The sequence below is a fragment of the Anomalospiza imberbis genome, chromosome 9, assembly GCF_031753505.1.
Source record: "Anomalospiza imberbis isolate Cuckoo-Finch-1a 21T00152 chromosome 9, ASM3175350v1, whole genome shotgun sequence".
NCBI classification, from domain to species: domain Eukaryota; kingdom Metazoa; phylum Chordata; class Aves; order Passeriformes; family Viduidae; genus Anomalospiza; species Anomalospiza imberbis.
In genome coordinates, this window is record NC_089689.1 from 23,534,514 (window position 1) to 23,552,917 (window position 18,404).

At 42.2% G+C, this 18,404-nt stretch overlaps 1 protein-coding gene across 3 annotated transcripts in view; it reads right to left on the reverse strand.

Annotated features, from left to right (window-relative positions):
• TRABD2B (TraB domain containing 2B) overlaps positions 1-18,404 on the reverse strand; it is a 266,250-nt gene that overhangs the window by 98,595 nt on the left and 149,251 nt on the right. For all 3 annotated transcript variants that reach the window (XM_068198673.1, XM_068198676.1, XM_068198674.1), the window contains exon 4: positions 9,514-9,688. In XM_068198673.1, the coding sequence (XP_068054774.1) occupies positions 9,514-9,688 (175 nt within the window). The remainder of the gene's footprint in view (positions 1-9,513; positions 9,689-18,404) is intronic.

The window sequence follows — 18,404 nt, forward strand, 5'->3', positions numbered from 1 at the left end:
TTGCCAAGAATTACCATATTTTCCAGTTTTGTGAGTAATCTCTTCAAAAACCAATTTGAAACAGCAACACTTTTCCACAAATTGAAGTTTCTTCTCGCTCCCCATCAGTCCAGTCCAGATTCAGGTTTTCTACTGAAGAGAGCAGAAAGGGAGCTGAGACTCAGGCACGAACCCGAATGTTTTCCAGTTTCAGATGGCAGCTCAGCTATTGGACTTGGGCTTCAGCCCAGTTTCAGTTGCCATCAGAGCAATTTGTCCAAGAGACCTCTGTTGCTTTTTGCAGGCCTCCATAAAATGCCTGAACGGTGGCAGAGTTTGTGTTTTGAATGTCTAAGAGAGGTGAATAACTGAAGTTTACGACATCTCATCTTGCCAGCTGGAGCTTTAATTATTTCCCTTCTGCCCCTCTAAGTAATTCTACCTTCACTTTACATTTCTGATGTTTAAATATTGGTTTTGGGCAGAGGTATATTGCGCATACATTTTCTTTTCCTTGACACATCTCTTCTGATCTACCAGAGAAAATAACAATGGAACTGGTATTTAATGGGCTTATAAAGAGGGTATTGATGTGAAAGTAGCAGCCTAGATTAAAGACCTGGAATGACAAATAAATAATGTCTCATCCAGGTGCACATGCCAGTCACCTTGATGTCAGTTGCAGAACTACCATTAATTCTGTGAGAATAGGATCTGATCCCAAATCCATAAATCCTTTCTCAGCAAGTTTTCTCTGATGATATTCCTGGCACAACCATGACTAAGAAAACCTGAAACTCTCACAAGAACGCCCAGTTTAATGAGATTTCCAGTCCCAGTTTCCATACCAGTAAAAATCCTCAAGAAATCCACATAAATTACAGCCAGGCTTTCTAAAGCTTTCAGCTTCAAATCCACTTTTGAAAAACTGACTCCAGCCAACAGTTGTGCCCTGCCTTTCCAGGGCACCAAGACTACCACTGGTTCTTCTCCATATGCAGTCCTCCTGCAACTTGGCTCTAAAACTGGTCAGAAATGGCGTGAACCTCTAAGAGACCAACACCACAAGCAGTACAAACTGGTTCCTTAATTCCTGGCTTTACTAAATTCCCTTTCCAGCTTCTGCTCCAACAGCTGGAGGCTCCAAGAGTGGAGCTGCAGGGAATTCAGCTATGGTGGTCCAGGATGCCTTGGGACATCTCTGCTCCTCCTCCGGAGTACGCACCCAAGGCAGGAGGGGCAGAAGAAAGGAACATAAACTCAGGCCAAGCCCATCAACTTGTATTAATTTGAAACACCACTGAAGGATCTTTTCTTGCACTCCAGGCTCTGAATTCAAGGAAAAGGAGTAACCAGATTTCCTTCTGCTCTGGGACAACACCAGACTGCAGGGGGACTAAAGTACACTTGGGTGCAGAGACATTTTAATCAGTGCAGGCAGCACACAAAGGTATTCCAGCTGAGACAAGATCCTTGGGTCCTTTGCAATCTGCTTGCCTTTCACAGAGCATCCCACAGAAACCTCAGTGTTAGAGGAAGGTTGCCAGTCCTTGGGTTCACCTCACTGCTCTTTTAAAATCTTCCCAACAGCACTGTTAGAGCTGGATGTGAATTTTCAGCTGAGTTTTGGGATGGGAAGTGATGAATTGTCTGGCATCCATATATTGATTTCAACACTCCCATTATGAAACCTAGAGTTATATGGGAGCTCTGCCTGGTCTCCTGAGAGCTTACAGGGTGGCCTGTGGATCCACAGCAAGCTCTTGCGTGTGTGTGGGTGAAAAAGTATTTCATCCCATGCTTAAGCCCATGTCTGTTCAGCAGAGTGCTTAAGCCTCTCACGCTTCTTCAGCTACGAACAGAAAATTTCCTAAATTATGTCTACATTTTTTACATCTCAGATGTTGAAGAGAAATACAGTAAGGATATAGCCAAAATCCTTATATTATAGGGCAGGAGGGGCCAATAGAGTTTTCTTTCCTTTGAGAACAGAGAGACAGAATTAGACTAATACAGTAGAACTTGGCACAGGCATAATAATAAATATGATATGAAAATGTCAGGGACCCAGAGGAGCTGACATTAATGTATGTGCTTCTTTAAACCCAAATCCTACAGTGCACAGGCAACTTTCCCCATTTATCATGGGCAAAATTACACCAGAATTGGTGAATGTACACATTGCAGTGTGCAAGGCTCATTCTAGTTGCTTTCGGCATTTGTTTGAATATCTGCAACTGGCAAACAAAGACCAGGATTTGGGGTTGCACACACACTTTCAGTGGAGCAACACTGAAAGCAAAGGTGGGCAGCAGCCAGTCAGGACTCCCTGTTGAGCACAATGAATTCTCCACCAGACCACCAAACACAGTCCAGGGCTTGTCCAGCTTACCTCAACAGTTTAGGTGATGACATACCAGGGGAAAAAACACATTGCAACCTCAAATACTGGAATCCTTTCTTTCACCTGCTACATGTCTTACCTTGCTCGGTTGGTACAGGTGACGGAGGCCTCAAGGCAGCTCTCACCATTGCACAGGCTATGCTGTGCTTCTACAATTAATATCTTGTTATACAACAGGAGTTTCTCAAATTAGAATTACAGGAATCAGCCTTCAGAACAGAAGTTCCCTTTTCACAAAAGGGTGATGCAGGCAGGTTTATTTTGGCCTCCTTAACTGAGGTGCTCTTTGCCGATTTAAGCTTCAGGTGAAAACAAATATTCAGGGATTTCAAAACGCCTGTATTATACAAGATCAGCGTACATTAAAAAGTTCCCTTGATTTTTTTTTTTTTTTAAAGGCTGTAGGCTGGATTTGCACTTGGAACAAGTTTTTCCCCAGTGGAGTATCTCCTGATTTACAACAGAGTGTCTGAAAAGAGAATCAGGCATTGCCTGTTTAATGAAGACTTTTAAATGAATCAGTTGCATGGTTTTGGTCAAAATTAGCATGCAAGTCTATTTCTAAAAGCAAAGTGATACTTTGCCTTAAAAACTAATAGTAAAAGAATCCATACACAAAAACAGGCTGACCTCACTACAAGCATCTGGATGCCCAAATAAACATGAGCAGAGGGAATTCTAGCATCTGCAAACTGTTAATTCACCCTTTTCTTCTCTTTTGTAGGCTGGCCAAGTTCAATCTCCTGGTCGCCAACTTCTTGCTCCACTGAGACAACCCCATTGATGAACTGTGCTGGTGATGTCAGTAGCACCACTAATCAGCATTGGATCAGGACGCCTGACCTGGGGGATAAAGTCTCTTTATATTCCAGCCTGCAAGTGCTTTCTTTTTTCTTTTTTCCCCCTCCTTTTTTAACTTTTGTGTTCCACACAGGATCCAAGATGACGAGTGAAAATGGTAAAGAGCTCCACAATCCTGGTGGAGAGAGGACCAGACTTCCAATGACTTGGTTCCCAGTGACACAACAGCGGTGCTGGTGCCTGATTTGCACTGAATACTGCCTCATTTGGGAGTGCAAACCAGCTATTTGCATATTCAATATCTGTAAATCCCCATCCCTCAGTGTGCAGTTGGACAGCGGCCTCAAGGCACTTCCCTCCTGAAAAAACACTTCCAAGTAACACATGAACCCCAATGCCAGATCCCATGGCAGGTGCTAATGGCTTTCACAAAGGCTCTCAGGATTTTAATTAGTTGTGTTGCAGTTGCTCATAGTATTGATCACTTCCTTTCCTTTTCCAAACTACTGAGTAGAAATATGGTTCTCGAACAAAATCCCATTGCCACCTCTACTCTGGCTCCTTCCCCCAAAATTCAACATCCATAACCTTCCAGCTTAGTTGTGGTCAGTTTGCTACCCGTTGATGAAGCATATTCAAGCTACATCATCTGGATATCTCCTCAGGAATGCTTTAGTTTTCAAAGAAAAATAAGAACATCTCTGTGGTGATCAAGACCATTGCAGACTTGAGTCACCTTGGAGATGTCCTTAACTCCTGCTCATTGCAGAAGGTGAAGGCTGAGCCTGCTTCTGTCTTTGGTACACCAAATATCTAAAATGATGTGTGCTGAAATTCCCTTAGGAATCCTCTGCAGAGAGGACAAAAGGGAAAGAGCTGAAGCTGAGGATTACAATGAAGAGATTTTATATTCTTGTGTTCTCGTACCAGTCCCATCCTATAGAAAAGTTGCACAATTCTTCTGTTCCCTACTGAAAACAGAGTGCACCCCACTTCTGAGCCCCATTATGAAGAACCACCAAAGAACATTTACTTTGGGAGCAAGTAACTGCAAACAGCAAGTAACTGCTGTTTGACAGCTTGGATTAGATGGCCTTTAAAGGTTTCTTTCAACCCAAACTATTCAATAATTCCCGCTAACACTCTAATTTATGATGACCAGAATCATTCCTGATGATGCTGCTCATCCAGTGATGAGTGAGAGAACTCTGAAGGATGGGCAGGGAATTCACCTGTTTGGAGCATGGAAATGATCAAATTCTACTTCTGCTCTTGCTATTCTGGGATGGATTCTTCTGCTTTCAGAAGCAGAAACACACAGCTTCTACAGCAGCACACAGACATCTACAGCAAAGCCTGTATTTATTTTCTTTCAGAACATCTCAGAAATACCTAATCCATCAACAAATATAAATAAACTCAGCCACTTAAGCCTGCAGATGAGCAAGAGTGCTCTGACTGTCACACAAAGAGATCTCTCTTATCACGAGCTTCATCAGGAGTTGTGGGCAATCTGGCTTCCACCACACAAAAGACAACAGCTGGGTCCTTTCTGACCTCTCAGATGTTGTGGAGGCTGGTGGGATGGTTTAACATGTGCTCTCCTCCACCCAGAACTGTGGTCCAGAGACAATGTGCTTCCCCTCTTGCTGTGGGAGATGCTTGCATCTGATGATACTTGCATTTCAACTCTGTCTCAGTAAAAGAATATTCTCTATGATATATTTATTATTTTAAGCAACAAAACCCACTGCCTTAAAGCCTACTGATTTGGCTGCTAATAAACATTGTGAACTGGAGCAGCATCTGAATTTCTGAAGCAGTAAATCCAGCTCTCAGCTACAAAACTGACAGCTCTCATAAAAGAAAGAAAGAAAAAAATGCAAGTAAAACATCCTAAGGAAATTATCATTCAAATTAACTGCAGACATAAATTTATCCATCTGTTATCATAAGTGTTACTTGAAAATTATTTGCCCATAAAAATGAAATAAGCCAGAGTGGTTTTTTTCTTAAACATTGACTTCATGTATATGGTCTTAGCTGCCAAAATATTAACTCTTTTTAACAGCCCGTGTGCTCTTGGCTGTGTGTCTCTTTTTTGACTGTAAATGGACCTTTATAAATTGTCTATATAAATGATGTCTAAGGCACTTCACTGTTATTACAGATCAATAATTCCACGTAAACCATCATGATTTTCAAAACACAGAACCCAAGTAAATGCCCAGATTTTACTTGGAAGTACTCTATTTAGCCACCATTATTAATTCAAAAGGAAAAGTTACCTTGTCCAATAAATGAATAATATAATTTAACTGCACAAACAATAACTGCTGTTTCATTCCTAGGGTACAGTTACTGTGAACACAGAGATGGTGAGATTTTCACATTAAATCTGAACATGGTAAACACTGGCAGGAGTGGAACAAAGTCCATGGAACTGGGTACAGGGCTGGGTCTCTTTTACCCAGAGTCTGTATTTTTCTTGGAGAAGAGAAAGAAATGAAAGTAGAAAGAAAAAAATTGCCATCTTCACTTCTACATGTTTTATAAAGGAATAAATTAAAAGTCTGAATTACGTCAACATATTTAAATAGTAAGTAAAGTCATGGAAGATGGAAAAGGCAGAAATCTATTGAAAAGTCTATTTTTTATTTTTAAGAATGACAGAAATTGGAAAAATTCCTTTTAGAATTGTGTACATTTTTTTGTTTGTTTTAATACTTTTGACTGGAACAAAACTCCCCCATCTTTCAACAGCATAAAAAAACTTTGCTTCACTTTATGAAAAACTGTTTTATCTCAGCTTGCTTGGATATTCAAGTGTCTGTGCCCTGCCCACTCCTTTGTCCCCAGGATTTGTGTATAGGATGTTTCACAGCCTTGTGCTGTTACAGGTCAGACTTAGACTCAGAACCAGCTCTCCTAGACTCAGAACCACAAGGTCTTTGCAGCACAACTCTAAGTGGCATATAGTGAAACTTTTAGTGGGAATCCCAGTTTATAGGAGAGCAATGACGCCCAAGCATCTGGGGTTTTGACTGACATCTGCAAAAATGGACTTGTTTTTCCATAAGAAAACAGAAAAATTTTGTTTTCCACAAATGCCCATTTCTTTTACTAAAAAAACAGACACCGGCATCCCCCAGCTCAGTGGCACCAGGCTCCTGTACCACCAGGCTGCCAGGATATCATCATCTTGTTTTTCATTTGAAGCCATTCACTGGATTTGTTTGGATTTCTTGTGGTTTTTTTTGGTTCTACGTGCATGGCGTAGGATACACTTAGCCAAACCTGACTGCAATTTGCAAAGACACCTACGTGGTGCTTTCTGCCTTAGTCAAGCTTAGATGCTACAGAACTACCCATCCACGGCACTGGAATCTTACAATAAGCTGAGGATGATGTCCCAAGAGAGCAGTTGCTGCATGCAGCTGTGCAAAAGCCAGGTAAAACTTCACTACAGCAGCATCCACAAGGTACAGCTCCCTGCAGAGAGGCCACCAGAAGAACAAGCAGGGCTCTGCCTCAGGAGGGCTGTTTTCTGGGAGAGATCCTATTTCCCAGCCCCTTGGCTCCAGTTATACCTGGGAGTAACAGGATACCTCTGAGTCCATATGAATCATCCTGCAGGGCTTGGGGCTCCCTGCTAGAGCAGCCCTGGTCTGTAAAACTGCATTTGTTGAAGTGTTTCCAAGGTGTTTTTCCCATAACAGGCTTATTTTCTTACTTAGGAAAATACTTATTTTCCCAATTTTATTTGGCACCACAGTTTTATCCGATTCTTCCTTTCCCAGAAACTATGATGGAGATTATGAAATTTGGAAAACAATTCATAATACAAATATATAATTTAATTACTATTCATTCATTAGTTCAAATATCCTCAGAATTAAGGGATTAATGCAAAGATCATGCTTGGCATAAAGGGCAGTATCTTCTGAAGCATATTGTCCGGAATATTTTTTTTCAAATTATTTCCCCTTCATCATGTCAGTCTCAGAGATACAGAATCTTAAATTGCATTGCTCTGGGAACAAATAAACTCCCACAGACTCTATCGTGCCTATCCTAACTGAAAGTACATTCCTAAAATTTTGCACTTCAGAATTCATGGGAATATGTGAAAGCCTCAACTTTCATCAAAAACATCCTTTACATTTATAAAAGGCAAAACCAAACCCTCAAAGTTTCATAAAACAATTTGAATTCATGACCCAAGCACATACCAAAGAAATCCCCCAAAATAAAAGAACTAGATATAAGGATGCAAAATAAAAGATTTATCAGTAAAACCCACTCTTCAAATTCATGAATGTATGGGGGAAAAGAGGAAACAAAAATCCTTCAGGGAGAAAAACCTGCATTTGAATCATAAGAGGAAATGAACTTGCCTGCATTTTAGTAATATAAAAGTTTTGGCATTAAAAAAAATAATATTCTTAGTGTTCACTGCTTGAAGAAAAAAAAACTCCACAGAAGAAAAAAGGAATTAATTGTACTTAAAGCAGGGATAGCCTGCAGGGATGGCCCAGTTTGGTGAGAAAGGCCAAAAGGATGCTGGAACGAAGAACCCAAAACAAAAAGCTTTCCTCGGCATCTCCCGCATCCCAGTTTTCAATAAAGCTGGCTGCATGTGTCTGTTCCTTCCTGTCACGCTCAGTGCTGGGGAAACAAAACAGCCCAGCAACAAAGGCAGTTTTCAACATCACCAGAAATGGGCCTAAAAGACAAACTAAGACTTGCTCTTTATGAGCCAGCTTTCCCAAGGGATGCCCCCTGGGAGTTTCAGGTAGGTACCCTCTGATGGGGACAGGGAAAGAAAGCTCAAACCTCCCATAAGGTAGAAGTGCTTTTCTAAAGAATGTAACATGGAATTAGCATCCATTGGCTTGATTTCACCTCTGTTATTAGCACAAACAAACAGCTGCAGTGGGTTGGATCCATGACCTGCCTAGTCCATGGTCTGTGGACTAGGTGTAGAGCACGACAAGTAGGCAGTGGTGCCCAGGCTATCCTCTGAGCCCCATTTATGTACTGGTTAAGGGATTTCCAAAACTGGAAACCGTTATCTAAGACATCATGTTCGATAATCTCTGATAAACCTCACTCCTTGGGTTAGACAGGCTGGTTTTTATGAATGCCTGTCCAATTATGAGCCATCATAATATATTTTCCTACTGTAAAAACAGTTAAGCAAAACTTCTTGGCCAGAAATATCAGCCAAGCCTGAGATTAAATAAGCTTGGGAAAATTCAGTCCGGATACACTCAAAAAATAAATACATCAAAATGCACATGTCTCTGCTAAAACCCACAGTCTTTAATCAAAATTCCCACTGAAGTGAGTAGCGAAAGGTGAGTTGTTGCCAAAGTTCATAGCAAGTACTATGGGATGAGAAGCAAAATTCTGTCAAAAATGAGAAATTGCCAAGGATAGGGAGCAGGAGGAGCAGATTGGTTCTCGACACAGCAATCTCAGCCTGCCTTGAAGTCGAGGGAGCTCAAAGAGACACTTAAGCTGGTGCTCAGGATTCTGCTGAGCGGGGCCTGAATGGTTATTATTTATACTCTTATCACACAGAAATGTGAATTCCATTGGTCAGGGGAAAAGAAATAAAAAATGGAGAAAGAGGACAGTAGAATGTACTGTCACAGTCTCACAGAAGCGCTGCAGACATCTTTGTTCTGCAGACTTCAGGGAGAGCATTTAAATAGGAAGAGGAACACTTTGGATTTTTACTTAATGGTTTAAAATGCTGGTATTTAGCTACACACACAACTCATGCACTTGTGCAAAGCACCAAACCAGCCAGTCTTTACAGTCACACCACCAAAGCAGCTCAGTCACCCATAGAGAAGGATTAACTGCAGCGATCCCAGAAGGTTTGAAATCCTGGGCCAGCTTCTGGAGCCACACACATGTGCCTGTGCCACAAAGGGTTTGTGTTCTGCCACTCACTGCCATCAGCACCTGGACTTACAAATTCAAAGGCAACTGAACCATCTTCTACACCTGTGGCCAAGCAGCCCACAGGTCTGGGAAGGGAACAAACACAACAACATGAAAAGTGCTTACAGCTTCACATTTCTACAGCCAGATGGAAAAAAAAGTAAGTGCAGCCTGTGTGCAGCCTGCCTGGACCTAGATCCACCTCCTACAACAACTCACTCCATTTCAAAAGTGGGTCTGGACAAACAAAAGTCTTTCTGCTTCAAAGGGAAGCCTCATAAGAAATCTTCCCTAGGCCCAAAGACCTGAAGCTTTCCAAACACTTTACTTCCAATCATGGTAACAAAGTAAAACAGAAAAAAATCATGTCATACCTGCTCCAAAGGCAAAGAAGAAGCTCTTGTCTCTGTTCTCCCTTAAAAGTGACATCACTCTTCTCCCCATCCTCTCATTCCTCTTGTAGATGAGCTCCTGTCTGAAGTAGCTGTCTATTTCCTGAGCTGTCACCTGCTCGTGGGGTGGGAGTGTTGTGTTGATGAAATTTGGCACCTGAAACAGAGAGAGAGGCCATAGCCCAGGTGGCATTGGTTAAGGAACCGGCAAAACACTGCATTTTTTAATCCAGCCTCCTTTAAGCCATCTGAGCACCACTATTACACAAAAAACCACTAGAGGATCAGAACCTGGGAGGTTGTTAGGAACTCTCAAAAAAACAAAAAGAAAAGAAAAGAAAAGAAAAGAAATTCCCAATTCAATTGAAACTAATATTTTACTAACGGAAACTTTAGATAATTTTGATTTTTCTCTGTACCTTTGTGAAAATGTAGTTTCAGATGTTACATTTGGGTGAGTTACTTGGACCTTTATACTATGCATGTTAAAAAAAAATCATTGGCTGTTTAATACCAAATTCCTGTGATCTGATCTCAGCTGCGGTTGCCATGAACTAAGTAAGGACTCTAAGATCTGGCTTGTATATGTGGCTTTTTAAGAACTTAACAGTCTAAAAAGAGGAAAGGATAGCAAATGCGGACACAGGAAGATGCACACAGGGTAAACCCCCTTATCCTTACATGCTATTAGGTATCACCAGAGAAGACTATGCATTGCAGCACATAAATCCCTGGAATATTCCTGATGTATCCAAGGAAGGGACTTCCACAAGAACTGCTCTTTCAGTCCCTGCTTTTGTGAGGAGAGATGTTCACAGGCACAGCAGAAAGGCTGAAAGCCCAAGGACTTCGGTCAGAGCAGAAGACCCAGGAATGAGCCAAGATCCAATGGACAGATAAGCCAAAAGTCTCTGATTATTAGGACAACAACTTGTTTTGAAACAGTGAAAATCCCAGGTCTACCACAAGGGTTTGGGAGCCCACATGCCCTGCAGAGAGAAGAGCTGGGCAGTGTTTGATGGCTGCTAACAGGACCTAAGCACATTCTGGTGATTTTCTGTCCCTCACCCCTGGAAAGCAGCTTAAACTGCAAACCCCAGGTTCAGATTTCTGAGTCCCTAGGTACATGTAAAGCTGCCAGGATTTCCAGTGTTAATCTGAGTTGGTGGTAATGACATTGCCTGCACAGCCCATGAGGGGAACATCCCTCACTCACTGTGCTGAAACACTTGGTGCAGTGACTCTGTTACTTGGGTTAATTTCATCTCTGGTTTTCTACTGTACAAAATTCCCGTACTAATTTTCTAAAAATTGCCTTTAGATTTTGTTTTTCAGCCCACCTCTTCCCGTTCCACTTGGTCACATAGTTTTATCACAACAATTTTTGTCTCTTCCCACCCTCTTCGCTTATACTGCTTCTCCAAAAGTTTTTAGCAAGTCTTAGGAAGAAAAACAGATTTCCATCTTCCCAGTGACTCTCCTTAAAGCCTTTTTATTGCAGTCCCATCTGCACTCCTAATATATGTGAGGGACCAAGCAGCAGAGATTTCTCACCATGCATTATGCAGGATGAGTCTACACCTCACTCTGGATTCACAATAAAGACTGCTCCCAGTTGAGTAAGACAGGAGAGGGGACGACATCTTCTGAACCAGGGGATCCCAAGGGGATGGAGGTAATACTCCATGTGAGAGACCCTGCCCCAGCCTATTGGGTCTCACAGACCAGCTGGACCTTTGATTTTCCAAACTGCTTCTCAACCTGCTTTGCCAAATCACCGTGCTCCCCACAGCATGTCATTCTTTAAGGGTTCAGTCACATTACCCTGAGTCATTCCTTCCTCCAGGCTTTCCAGCATGGCTTGGCATCACCAGTGTAACCTGTGAACTCCTCAGAGCATGCATGTACTTTGCACCTTGTCCTCAGTTTAGCCCTGAGCCAGCACTCAACAAGTAATAAGTCCCATTAAGTCAGACCTATTGGAGACACCAGTTTCCTGGGAAAGCCCAAGGAAGTTACCTCTGTGTCTGGCAAAAATACGTGTTTGTCTCAAAGGGATGGAGGAGCAGACGGACGGTGTCAAAGAGATAAAATGCTGCTGGCTACAGCAGCAAAGGACATAGTGGCTTCCATTCCTGGTGAAAAACAGGGAGAGATTTATACTGTAGGAATCAAGTCTGAGGAATGAGCAGACATTTTACACTTGCAGTAACCTCTGTAATGCAAAGCTGCAAATCAATTGGTGCTTGCAGATATCACAAACCTTTGCATCTCCTCTACACTGGGGCTCTCAGGCAGAAGTCAGCGAAGCCTTTAGGCACTGAAGTGAAAGGTGACATTTTCTGGAAGCATCTAAAGGTTCAACACCCACATAAAAGAAGTCTCTTCTTCCCTGCTTCTGGCTGAAGGGAAATGAAGCTGGGACCTGGTTTTGAATCACTTGAGATGCTTTGGGGAAAGCAAGGTAAAGCTTTGCCTGTGAGCGCAACCTGCTCCTACACAAAGCAGGAGCAGCAATGCTGGGGGACCAAGCATTGTGCATCCCACTGGTGATGGAGATAGCCAAAAAGCAAATGTTGTATAAGATCTTGGCCAAGAAGGGAAGCACCCTCCAACCTCCTTGTGCAACTCCATCACTTGCAATCCTACATCCACATTTAACCTATAGTTTGTTCCTTCCCTTTATCCTAGAACACAGTACACAAAACAGAGCCATTTACTTGCCTTTTTTTCCCCCTTCCCTAATTTTCCCCCTTTCCCTTTTTTCCTTCTCTTCTGTGGGAAAAAGTTTGCCAATGGCAGAGAGATAAACTTAAAACCAAGGACTGTGTTTTGTCAGTCTTTCTTTTGCTTGCCCAAGGAACAAGACAAAGGAAGGCATCACCTAGAGAGGCACAGCATCAGCTTCAGGTCCTGCTGCACTGTGTGCATTCCTGCATTTCTGATGCCTGGCAAAAATAAAATCTGCAGGTGTGTTTCAGTGTGTGTGTGGCAGGGGACAGAAGATAAATGACTGCAGTAAGTATGCCCCTGCACAGTAGTGCAACCACACTCTGAGCTGTGACACTTGCCCCATTAATCACCTCCGCTCCTCCCTGTATCCAGGTCCTTTCCACAGTCAGTGACACACACCATGCCTGGCTTCAGGGAGACAGCTGCTCCTGTTGATTTAAGAAACCCTTAAACCAGACAGGGATCAGGAAGTCAAGAAACAGTCACACACAATTAGGAAACTCTTAACTGGAGCCAGAATTTAGGTTTGGGGTTTTTTTTTGGAAAAGAGAAGACCTGTTATTTTTAAAGGATGGGCTAAATATGCACCAAAAGGATGCACCTTCCCCCTTCTACTTTTATTTTGTTTTCATTCTGTGAAAAAAATAACATTTTAATGATATGAATCTGTTGTTTTTGACCTGAGAGGGAATGGATGAGACTTTTGCTGTGCCCCTGGGTGAGAGACTAATCTAATAATACCTGAATATTGCTACCAGTATTTAAATGTACAATGATTATGTTGAAAAATCCAAACTTCTAATTTTGCTGTTCACGTAGGTGTGTAACAGCTGGATCAGCAGAAAAATGTGCATCACCTGGATGTTCACTTCTAGTGAACACTTCTAGTGTTCACTTCTAGTGGATACACATGACAAGAGAAAAATAGATTCTTTACATCCAGTCTCTGCAAGGTGTGCAGTTTTCTGAGAACACAACCAACTCATGTTTATATATAATTCTAGTGGGAACTCAATAATGTGTCTCACTGAGGCGTTCAAAATAAAGAATATTTTGTTTTTTCAATAAGGTAGCATTCCTCCTTTTTTCTATTCCCATTTCCTTTAGGTTACAGCTTTCCTACAAACAGTACAGATGGACCACAAACTCAGTCATTAGGTACACCCTGCATTTCTCAATTAAACTTTTAAGGTTAAACAAAGGGACTATGAGAATTAAAAAGAAATCCCAGCCTTGCAAAAATTTCTTCCCCTTCCCACTGTCTGTGTAGTTTTACTTGAGTCAGTATCCCTGATGGAATATATGTGTGGATAAAGCCCTGTACACATGCTTGAGCTCACAGTGCTGTGGGATGCGGGCCATAACTCTTCACCTTTGAAGTCAGTGGGAGCTTTAGGGAGAAGAAAGAGGAAGGATTGTGGAGTGGTTATGACACTACCCTGAAAAAATGGTTCTGCTCCCATGGGTGATACAAATCTCTTACATGATCACAAGCATGTCATTTGGGTTTAAACCTTCAAAGGAAACTCAGCACTTAACCTCCACTAAGTGTCTTTGAAGCATTTGGCTTTATTCCTTCTGTGTCTCAAAAGTCCATCTGTAAAACGGGGACAGCAAGACTCTCTACCTTGATGTTACATACAAGGCACTGGCTCAGTCTGGCTCTGGAGGGACCCAAAGGAAGATCCAAAGTCCAATATGATGCTCAGCAGTAACCTCTCTTCCCATAAATTTCCACAGAGGCTTGGATTCTGCTGCAATCATTAGCATAAGAGCTAACAAGATACTTTAGCTTAGAAAAATGCATCAGCAATACCTCAAGATCAATGCTATGCTTTCAGCTTTGCCTGTAGAGACAAAGAGAAAGAAAAGACAAAAAAAAAAAAAAAGAAAAGCAAAATATATTGGTGCAGAATCTTTTATCACATTTAGGGCTTACTGCCAAAGTTCAGCTGAAAATTCATGGACACAGGACTACATTAAAAGTCCATTTTTTTAATTTACTATTTTTTAATATTTGGACAAATATTCTGGGCAGAGGCACAATGCCAAAGTTGTGAACATCTATCTGCAAATAATTTTTTTGGACACACATAAGCACCATCATCTTTGATTACATTTTTTTTTCCTACTTTGGATTTATTGGCTACAGTGGAACTGCTCTAGACTCAGTCCAGTATCAAATCACTATCATATGTGGAGTAACAGTGTTATCGTTCCTACTCCTATGCACTACATTTCCTAATCCTCTGATAACCTTGTTTAGCCTCATTCTGTTCCAGTGATGAGAGTGTATTTCTGGAATGTGCATTCAAATGCTAATATTATGTAAATCAAAAAACAATATTACCAACAATGGAAAAAAGAGCTGTGTGCCTTTCCTCACCTGCTTGTGGGCAGAGGTGATCTTCAACCATAATTCTACTTGCAGATGGAGAAGAGGAAGCTGAGAAGGGGAAATGAGAAGCCAGCCCCTGCCATGAAACACACCGTGATCCTAAAACCTCTTCAGCAATTATCTTCCTGTATCTTGGTCAATCCTCTAGGCTTTTGAGACTCCTCTCTCCCACTGTCCTAATCAGCAGATGACTCAAGGATTCTCAGCCTCATCTCCTGAGAAATATCCAGACTCCAGACTCCTGCATGTACAGCATCATCACCAACAGCTGCAGGGGCATCTCTTAATAAAACAAATGCCTTATTTCCTTATTTCTCCTTCTCTACCCAGAGGGTTCACAGCTAAATAGAGAAAACAGAAGGCAGCACACCCAGGGTCAAAAGGGACAACTATGGCAAGACAAGGAGCTGGCCATCAGCTTCCAGAGTTCCAGTCCAGCACCTCAATACAAACCCCATCCATCCCTCCCTGACAAGAGAGCTCCGCCTCCACACTCATAACCCTTATCTCCAGTTGTGAGCAGGGAGTTGTTCCCAGCTACATTAATTTTTTTAAAATACGATAAAGATTGGGTTCTCTTTTTTAGTCTTCTGGTTTATGAGCTTTATGTGGGCAGAGGCCAGAAGACAAGTAAGGGATCCTGCTTTGAAGGATTTTCCCTGCACCATGAAGGTCAGGAACCTTTATACACTTGACAGCACTACGAAAGATAAGGATCTCATGAGCTGACAGGCGGCTTATGGGGGCTGCCAGGGAGCCAGAACAGCATCCCAACACCCACTGGCTCCTCCAGCAAACCGAACGGCCCTAAATTCACACCAGCCCTTCCTGGGTCATAGGCTGACATCTGAGATCTAGTTATCATTCCTTTATGAAGGGAGGACACCCTCCTGTTAACCAGCCTTGACAAGGCATTGTGGCTTTTACTGCAGGGCTGCAAAATATACTGCTCTGGACTTGGAAGACACCTGTTTTCCTCTGATTTATGGACTCTTCTGGCATCTGGGAGAGCAGTATCCTCTTACTGCAGCCTCTGATAGGAAGGATTGAAATAGTGCAAAGTGAATGGGCTGTGAGAACAAGTATCTCCACAAGGAGGACGTGGCTGCCACAAAAGCAAAAGATGCTGCCAACTCAAATGGTTTTCCTCCAGCACTCCCAAGCTTACTTCATGAGGAAGACCAGCAACGGCCAAGGAGGGAGTGTCAGGTTAAACTGATTTAATCCAAAGCCCAAAGTTGGCAGCTGCCAAGAAGATAAGCTTCCAGCTTGTTATGGAAAAGGGAAACTAGGAAGGAGCAGTCTCCAGTTTGAGCATGTGATTAACCCATTATGACTTTCTCTTAAGCACTAAAATTTAAAGTAATGTATTAGAAGTCTGAGTGGACTGTAAAAGGAGTATTTCATGTTTGAAGTAAAGTTCCATTCCATCTTTTCTTTCCCTTTTCCAGAGTTGGAGGGGGGGAAAAGGCAAAAATAGTTTTTGCTTGAAGGGAAGTGAGGAACACTTCTTGGGACCAACATTTCTTGGGACATTTCTTGGGACCAACTCTGGGAAGCCACTTCTGGCCATGAGCTAATCCCTGCCCACCTCCCATCAGTGCTCATGGTCCATAGATGTTGCAGTTACATCACATTTTGGGTTAGTGAGATTTCTGTAACTGGCCTCTCTGATTTAAAGCTAGTGGGATATCCCTCAGCATGCCATGGCAACTTGAGTGTGAAAATAGAGGTCTTTGAGTTTCAAACTGGCAACCTCAGATCTGGGGGCCACTGGAGCATCTAAACTTGTAAATGCAGGAAAATTACAAATAGGAGAAGATGTGGAGGGGAAGAACAGGCTGAATTCCAGTGAAGTCTCTATAGACAGTGAATGATATTTTTAAAAACCAGCTCTGCAGGTGACACAAAAGCTGTAGGAGTCATGGCTGGCCTGAGTGTAAAGCTGCCTGCAGGCAGGGTGGGCTGCAGCCCTTGGACACCCCTGTATCTGCAGTTTCAGCCCTCGCTGCACCTGCATGGACACCCTCCCTGGGAGCACCAAACCCATCTTCTTCCAGGTGGCACCTGGCCAAACAACAGCTGTGTGTCCTGCCTAGTTCTACCTCCTCTGTCCATTTGGGCCAAAAGAAACCATGTTAAAAAAATAAAAAAAAAAAAAAAAAAAAAAAAAAAAAAAAAAAAAAAAGAGAAAAGGCAAAAAGGCCACAAGGATGGGCTGTGCATCTCGCACACTCACAGCTTGGGGGGTGATATTTCTATCCCTGTTAAAAAAGACTTTCAACAAATCCCTGAGAAGTCATGACCTCCATGTATGTTTTATATTTGTTTTTCCACACCAGTTAAATAGCTGCTTTCCAAGCACTTGGGAAAAAAAAAGGAAAATAAGAAGCAAGCAACATCAACCCCTCCTCCAAGGCCTCCCTCCCCACCCCAACCTCGTCTCTTCTCCCCCTTGGTTGCGATGCCAAAATATGCAGCCGGCCTCTCTATCTGAATGAATGTTTTGATTAAAGAAGTCTTAACAAAACAGAGTCAGAACAATGATCCGGGCCCCCTTTCTGCAAGCTTCACCTAACTATGTGGAGTATATTTAGGACCAGATTACAGGGACCTGCTCATTAATTGACTATGGATGACAAGCCTGCAGTGTATGCAAATAAAGGTTTGGGGGTTTCGGAGGGGAGGGTAAATCTTAACAACCTAATGATACTCCTGCCACACTTAAAACCCTTTTAATGTTGGGATTTTTTTGAGGCCAGCTTTCATGAGCTTGCAAACATATGGAAAAGTTCAAGTTTTTCTATTTCCCTTCCAAATGCTTTCTTTTCTTTGACAAAGAATTTTTTTTTTTCTGTTCAGACACTAAAACCATCACCTATTATATTGCCATGACACCCAAAGAAAGACACTGATCAAAGGGCAAAGCAGGGCAATAAAGTAAAAAAAATGGGGCCAGAAGGTTTGGGTTTGGGGTTGCTTTATTAAAGAACTGCAATTCTTTTTCCAAAAGTATTTTTCATTTTCTCTTCTTTTATACAGTGGGAAAACAGTTGGTTAGAGGGTACACACTCAGGTTTGGTTGTCTTGGATATGCATTGTTCAGGGCTCTTCAATGAGTTTCTTTCCATCCCTGTTTAGTGAGCTTCTAGGAAAAGCTCTGAAGTGTACGTGAAATTTGCAATATTATTTTAACCTGAGGGAAGTCTGATCCAAAATATATGATTTGAACAGTATCACATAACTTAGCAAGGAGCAGAAATCTGGTTCATAACACCACAGCAGCTGGGCTGGACATGGGACCTCTGGAGCTGACCCTCAAGGGAGTGCACTGCAGAGGTGACTGCCTTCCTGTTTGGTCCTAGAGAAAGTCCAGGCTTCTCCCAGTCCAACCAGCTTTCTAGTTATGCTGGCATCTGAAACAAACTGGATTACAGCTCTTGAACTGATTTTAACTTTCTTTAAGATGGGGTTACTTGAGAGGTCTAGTACCTGATGAAAAGATGGAGAACATCTCCAAGAAAGCCTTTAGAAATGGAACAAGGACCAATGAGGAGAAAAATAAGGAATCATTCAGATTAAGTTACCTCTGAAATGGATTTCTTTGCATCCAAGCTGGTAGAACTCTACAAGCCTTTGGGTTTAGAAGATCTATGTCTGAAGTCACCATCAGAGAGCTCAACCGGTTTACACTGAAGATACCTAATCTATGGCATTCACCATTTGGTAATGCACACTAACA